At 37.6% G+C, this 7,460-nt stretch overlaps 1 protein-coding gene across 2 annotated transcripts in view; it reads left to right on the top strand.

Annotated features, from left to right (window-relative positions):
• The window catches only part of PABPC1 (poly(A) binding protein, cytoplasmic 1), an 11,043-nt gene extending 4,280 nt beyond the window's left edge, over positions 1-6,763 (top strand). The window contains exons 5-14 of one of the 2 annotated variants that reach the window (XM_009323077.1): positions 1,089-1,226; positions 1,325-1,420; positions 1,877-2,149; positions 2,338-2,431; positions 2,627-2,737; positions 3,592-3,746; positions 4,195-4,279; positions 4,462-4,592; positions 4,894-4,985; positions 6,321-6,763. In XM_009323077.1, coding sequence (XP_009321352.1) covers positions 1,089-1,226; positions 1,325-1,420; positions 1,877-2,149; positions 2,338-2,431; positions 2,627-2,737; positions 3,592-3,746; positions 4,195-4,279; positions 4,462-4,592; positions 4,894-4,985; position 6,321 — 1,176 coding nt within the window. In that variant the 3' untranslated portion in view covers positions 6,322-6,763. Of the gene's footprint in view, positions 1-1,088; positions 1,227-1,324; positions 1,421-1,876; positions 2,150-2,337; positions 2,432-2,626; positions 2,738-3,591; positions 3,747-4,194; positions 4,280-4,461; positions 4,593-4,893; positions 4,990-6,320 lie in introns of both variants that reach the window. The other variant, XM_009323076.1, reaches the window with a different exon arrangement.
• The last annotated feature ends 697 nt before the right edge of the window (positions 6,764-7,460 follow it).

The raw sequence follows: 7,460 nt of genomic DNA, 5'->3' as shown, positions 1-7,460 counted from the left end.
ATGTTTGGCACAGGGATAAGAAAATAGTCATAGAACCCTGTCATGTTGCTTTTACTCTGAAGAGTAACTTTGGAAGAAGGGTCCTTTTAATTCGTGTATATGTCTATAACATGCCAGTATGCTGTGTAACTTAATTCTTTGTCATCTGGTTGCTTTGATGTGTCAGTTGACTGTGGCGGTAGGGACGTAGCATCAGGAGAAAAACTCAGCACAGAACAAATCAGGGCAACAAGCGAAGTTTGCTTTTCAAAAGGCATTTTGGTGATTTGTCAGTACTGCAAGTGTACAAGCAAGAGATTAGAACAAATCCTGTCTGTCTTACATCTACATTGTTCAGTCTTGCATACATTCATTGATGAATTGTTTCTCTTACAGTAGTCAGAATCACATGTTGGGTGTTTTAAATAACATAAAATTCTAGTATCTCAGTAAATACGTGTTTAATGGCTTTGATCATGAAGGTATACAATAAACTGGTGACTTCTGGTTTTAAATTAATTGAATAAATCTGTGCCAGAGTTTTCATATCTTAATGGTTGTAACTCAAAACAGCATAAAGGAAAAAAAGTTCCTATTTTCATCCTTGCTAAGTATTTACTTAATGAAAGATTAAAAATTTTTAAAAAGCCATATATGCCAGCTGTAGCTTAACATATAGTATAAGAAAAGATAGATATCTGATAGATACTACAGTTTCAGATGTTGCTTTTAAAAACAGAAGTCAGGTGTGTGAATTAGAGCTTTTCAACTTAATTTGCTTTCTTTTCTCTGCCTTTAGCAAGATAAGGCTGGAGAAATAGTTCTTCATTATGTGACTTGATTTTTTTTTTCCCCAGCTTCCTATAAGAAAAGTTTTTTTTTGCATCCCGTGTGACTTTTCTTTAACTGGACAGAAGCGCACTCAGAAGCAATTTCCCTTATTTAAGCAGGGAGGTCTTGGGGTATTTTGTTTGTTAGTGATATTTCAGGTGGATTGGCTCTTTTTCTGGAATCCTTATGTAACTTTTTATATTTGAGTTACTTGTTTTTTGTATGTTTGAAAAACACTGGAATACAAAGCACTGCTAACCTCTTGTCTATTAATGAAGGCTGTAGATGAGATGAATGGGAAAGAGCTCAATGGGAAACAAATCTATGTTGGCCGGGCTCAGAAAAAGGTGGAAAGACAGACGGAGCTGAAGCGCAAGTTTGAACAAATGAAGCAGGACAGGATCACCAGATACCAGGTTCAGTTTTCATTCAAGAGGACTAACTTTATTCTATGATATTTTTAGATTTACCCAGACCACTTGCTTTCAAAAATAACTTGCCCTTTTTTTTTTAGGGTGTAAACCTTTATGTGAAAAATCTTGATGATGGGATTGATGATGAGCGTCTCCGAAAAGAATTCTCCCCATTTGGTACAATCACTAGTGCAAAGGTAAAGTAAAGTTTATAGATTGTGCTTGTCCTTTCTCTGAAAATGAACAGTGATCCTTCACCAAGGAAGAGTGATTTATTTTACTTACTAACAGATGTGACCCAGTCACTTACCACTGCTACTATACACTATATATGTGGACATCTGCTTTCTTGATTATTGTACCTCTCATGTTAAACACATACGATCATCCTTTCTTGAAATAAACTTGGGTACTGATGTTAATGTGAGAAAAGTGACATCTTTTCAGTGCAATAATGTGCTTATTATTACTTCACTAAGATTTTAATCTGCATTCAGTAAACAGTTAACTATTAAGCCATTATATTCCTTTTTGTAAATCAATTCGGTAAAACAAACCTGTGGTCTCACTTCTAGTAAGCTGAAAAAAGAAACTCATGTGAGTTGAGTAGATACGACATTCTCTTGTTTTAAAACTAAATTTTGTACTGACAGGTCATGATGGAAGGTGGCCGCAGCAAAGGGTTTGGATTTGTATGCTTTTCGTCACCAGAAGAAGCCACCAAAGCTGTCACAGAAATGAATGGTAGAATTGTGGCTACTAAACCATTATATGTAGCTCTAGCCCAGCGTAAAGAGGAGCGCCAAGCTCATCTCACCAACCAGTATATGCAGAGAATGGCAAGTGTAAGAGCAGTACCTAATCCTGTAATCAACCCTTACCAACCAGCACCTCCTTCAGGTTACTTCATGGCAGCTATCCCACAGGTATGTGTAGAGTTAAGTAACTGAATGTTTTGTACTGTGTATAAAATCTGTTTAGATTTAACAGTAAATATAACTTACTAGCATGTGTCCATAATTTCAGCATTCTAATTTCGTAGCAGAAAGGTGATGGACTGTTCAGCATGCCCTTCAAAGATAACAAAATTACACAGTGTTTTTATATTTGACAGACTCAGAACCGTGCTGCATACTATCCTACTAATCAACTCGCTCAACTTGCTAGACCTAGTCCTCGCTGGACTGCTCAGGGTGCCAGACCTCATCGTAAGTCACTTCTTCTTTACCTCTTTCCAGTGATTACGGTAAACTCCCATTGCATTTACCGTTGCACTTCTAAATACATTTTCATGGCATTACAGTATCAGTCTTCTCTTTGTCATGTTGGTGGTATTACCTCTGAACTCTTCTCACCATTCAGTGTTTCAGCATGTAACTTTATATATTTTCTCTAAAACATAGCATTCCAAAACATGCCTGGTGCTATCCGCCCAGCAGCACCCAGACCACCATTTAGTACCATGAGACCAGCTTCTTCACAAGTTCCACGAGTCATGTCAACACAGCGTGTTGGTGAGTTTCATTTATGTAAACTTTAAGTATTAGACTTCTTTTTTAATTTTGCTGATTCAGAATGATCTCTCAAAAGCATTCATAAGTTCAATATCACGTGGTAGCACTTCCCTCCTTTTCTGGCTCTTACTAAATGAGTAAGCTAGTATCACCTTCTAGTAGTTGCTTTAGATAGTGTCCCAGCAAAGACTCCTGCTGTGGTCCCATTTCTTTAGCGTGAAGCATTTCTTCTTTCAGTGTACATTTTAATAACACTGCGTGACAGCTTCTGCCATTTCTAAACATTGCTGTGGCAATTGTAGTAATAGGTTGCATGTAGAAATACTGAGGTGATAGAATTTTAGCTCTTATTATTTTGTCATATAATACTGTGAGCCAGTGTCATGTATACAGAATCTGCAATCACTGAATGACCCAGAATTGATTGTAATGGAGTCTTAATTCTCTCAGAATGTACTAGGCAGTAGTATTTTTTAGCTATCTACTTCATGAAAGTATCTTTTTTTAGGATGACTATTGATGTAAAGTGCTCAGGAAATAGCGTCCTTTGAGGTTAGAGTGAAATTAAATTAATACTCAACCAAAGTGAATGTTTTCTCACATCTTTTTTCAGTAGCATGTAAGAAAAGCAATTCATTAGTGAAGAGACTGGGAAGTAACATCCAGTAAATGTCAAGCTTTGAACCTTCAGATACAACCAGTGATGTGATGCTTGACAATATTACTGAGATGAATCTATAATACGATACCTAAATTAGGTATTCTGTTTGGGCTAGGGGTTTTTTTGTAATGTGTACAGTGTAGGCTAAATAAAAAAATTAATTACTCACAGAATTACGTTTTTTTTTTTTCAGCTAATACATCAACACAAACAATGGGTCCACGTCCTGCAGCAGCTGCTACTGCAGCTACTCCTGCTGTACGCACAGTACCACAATACAAATATGCTGCAGGTGTTCGTAATCCTCAGCAGCATCTTAATACACAGCCACAGGTTGCTATGCAGCAGGTATGTAATTTTAGGAACAGGTCCATGCTTCTGATGGTGTTTTTTGCAGAGGAAGGAGGGGGGCGCTTATGATTAAGAGTTGTCTTTGTTATTCTAGAATTTAGGCTCTGCATTGTGGCAGCAGAGTTGTAGCCTTGGGGTTTTAAGTATATTTCAAGTTCACCTGGGACAGGATGTGATCCTGTGTTACTTCATATTTTCCGGTTGCTTGATACCTTAGCCTAAATTCTCCTTGTGCTTGCCCCACAAGGGAGCGGTTGATACTAATCTCCAGCATTACCCAGCTCTAACAAGCACTATTTGATTAAATTGACTTAGTTGTAATTTCTTCCATGTTTCTGACAGTGTAGGTATTGTTTATGCTGAGTTGTGGAACAATGGATATTTGAAGCTGCACCTAATTAGGAACTAGAATATAATTTTGAAACGGTGTTAAATTAATTTGCAGCCCGCTGTCCATGTGCAAGGTCAGGAACCCTTGACTGCTTCCATGTTGGCTTCTGCCCCTCCACAAGAACAAAAGCAGATGTTAGGTATGTATGTGATACCTTTCTCTATGCCTTGTAGCAGGAGGACAGTCAAAGTACTCTTTCATCAATCTTAAAATGCAGAATAAATAGTTTTAGCAGTAGAACAAGGTATTTGTTTCCCTTTTGCCTTAAATCTAGGCTCTGTCAGATGAGATTTGTCACTCTGAGTAACTTTTTTCTCCTAGGTGAACGTCTATTTCCTCTCATTCAAAGCATGCACCCTACTCTGGCGGGTAAGATCACTGGTATGTTGTTGGAGATTGACAACTCTGAACTCCTCCACATGCTTGAGTCTCCTGAGTCTCTTCGTTCGAAGGTAGGTGGACTTTCGCCTTACACTAGTTTTATCAGCAATTAGGTCTACACTGATTTAACAGGTGTTTATGCTGGCACAGTGGAGTAGCAGCAGTGCAACAGTGGCCCAGGGTGAGAAGTTAGAATACCCTCTTTCAGAGGGTGTCAGTGGCTTACATGAGCATGAACTGGAACTGTAATGTTATCCTTTTCTTTTTTACAATGCAGGCGTTGTTCGTATGTATAATGTAAACTGTTTCATTAACTTAAATACACAGATATTGCTAAGCTTCCGTCATTGCTTTTTCTTTTTTACTTACCAGGTTGATGAAGCTGTAGCCGTACTACAAGCCCACCAAGCTAAAGAGGCTGCTCAAAAGGCAGTTAATAATCCCACTGGGGTTCCAAGTGTTTAATAAGTAAGTTTTCTGAGCACTGTAGTTTTATAGGTTGACTGGGGCAATAGTCCTTAGTCCATGGCTTTGTAAGCAGCATGCTTCCAGGCTCTGTATCATTCGCAGCCACAGAAAGTAGCAGCTATGGTCACAGTTGTAAACAAATGTTGTGCTCAATCCTGTTGTCCAGTTCTGTAGCTCTCGGTTAGAAAATTGCTACTGCCATGTCTTGCATATTTAGCTGGAATTAAAGCATTGTTTTTAACAGCATGTTTAGCTGGAATTAGTTCCAGGCATGCGTGCAAAAATGGGCAGTTCTGTCAAATGCTACTATTCATGTTGTTCAAGAGGAACTTGTGGAACTGAAATAAGCTTAAAACAATACTCCAACCCTATTTTTCCTTAGAAATGAAATAGCTTATTTACACTATAATTTGTATATACTTGCCAAAATCTAAGATTATACAGTAATTAAAAACTAAACTACATGTTATCTTGACTGCACATTTTGGTGACTTTAATGTCAATTAAAATACTGATTTTCTTTATTGCCATCTCTGGGGTTAGTATCTTAGTTTCGCATGAAAGGAAGAGGCAAAAGGTGGTATCCTTACAATTCTGAAAGGGGAAAATGTAGGCTTGAGGATGATACAGGAGCCTATTCCCTGTTCAGTCCAGTTAGGTTTTGCCAGTATATGAACTTACTTTTCACATTCATAGCTATCAGTTGAAGATGCCTGCTTTAACATTCGTTCACTTAAAGTTTTCTTTTTTCGTGGTCTTTTCATTTCTGCAACTTTCCTTTTGGAGGCAGAATTTGAGTCATGTTTTTTCCACGCTTCTTTCTTTTTCCATTATTTTTTTTGCTAGTGCCACTTTCACACTGGAGATAAACAAGTGCTGAATAAGTTGTCTGTCCTAAACTAAGATGCCTAAACTTTGAGACCATTACTCCGTATGCTCCATGATGTTTTAGTAATTGGAAATTGAAAATACTGCTAGTGTAGTTATTTGATGAGCCTTGGTATGTTGGCCTTAAGAGTAGAGGTGACCTGCAGCCAAGTTAGTTACAGTAACAACGTATTGTGCGTAGCCATTGTATGAGGCCGTGGTGTGCAGAGGACTGTTCTAGACTCAGTTTTGTCTTACCAAGTACCACAGGCATGGGATACTTTACTTCCATGTCTCTAAAAAGTGGAGGATACCTCTGATAACACTGCTTGTGAAGAACTTTGGTATGATTGACACCGTGAAAGCCCAAAGTGCTGTCGGGCTTACGGTTGCAGAAAGCATGTCAGAAAACATAAGATGCTGCTTTAATTTTAAAACCTAACAAACATTGTTTTTGTTTGCAGAAAGATCCGGGACTACAATCTAGAACTTCGCTTCACCGAAGAAAAAAAAAAATCTAAACATGGAAAAACTATTAAATATTGAGAAAAACATTGCAAAATATAAAATAAATAAAAAAAGGAAAGGAAACTTTGAAGCTTATGTACAGAGCAACGCCAGGGCTAGCAAAACAAATGCTAGTCCTAGATTACTTACTGATTTAAAATTTAAAAAAAAATAGTAAAATAAAAAATACAAATTAATGTTTTATAAACCCGGGGGAAAAGAGTTTTCAGCACAGTACAAAAATTTAAAGCATTCCTTTCTTTAATTTTGTAATTCTTTACTGTGGAAAAGCTCAGAATATCACCACTGTTTTAGTTGACAGTGAGAATTGATAGCTGAGCAAAGAAACGTAATTTGGATTATAAAATTCTTGGTTTAATAAAAATTCCTTAAACACTGACTTGTGATGGTTTCTTTTGTACAGTGTACTTCTGATGAGGTTGTTGTTCGGAATACCAAGTTAGACTCCCATTCCATAGTATGTTTTAGCAGTTTCTAGAGAAGATTAGCCTACAGTTAGCCACCTGTTACTGATAATACAAACTTAGGCATTAAAACAAATGAAAAGAGCAGCTAGATGCATATCTGTGTTTTAAATCCTTAATAGCATGGTGTCTGAGCTCTTGTTGTCTAATTAGAAATAGACCTTTAAATACCCTACCTTGAGATGATCAGTAAGAAATGTTATTATAAAAGGCCTGTGTTGGAATTGTGTAACGTACCAACACATGTTCCCATTAGACCACCTGCACGTGGTGTTCGTTCTCACAGGTTTTGGTGGAAGGAACAATCTCTGCATAGGTCTCCGGCTGTGTCTTTAGATGGCTAATGATCCCTGGGAGGAGGCAGAGTCGTGTGGATATAGGTGAGTGAGCAAGGATCGTCTGCAATAGTCAGTGTTGCAAAATTCCATTATTGTGAATGTATGAACACAAGGCATTCCTAGAACAAAACAGGTGAGGCTTCAGGTGGTAATGTATTAAAAATTGAATGTGTAGTAACCAAAATATCGTGCTTTATACACAGTGAAAATCCTGTGGACAGGACTGCTTAATCCCCGGAGTCGGGTATTTCTAATCCTGTGTTCCCTAACAAGT

Source organism: Pygoscelis adeliae, unplaced genomic scaffold (genome assembly GCF_000699105.1).
Source record: "Pygoscelis adeliae isolate BGI_AS28 unplaced genomic scaffold, ASM69910v1 Scaffold174, whole genome shotgun sequence".
NCBI classification, from domain to species: domain Eukaryota; kingdom Metazoa; phylum Chordata; class Aves; order Sphenisciformes; family Spheniscidae; genus Pygoscelis; species Pygoscelis adeliae.
The sequence above is the reverse complement of the archived record's forward strand: the minus strand, read 5'-3'. Positions and strand labels throughout refer to the sequence as shown.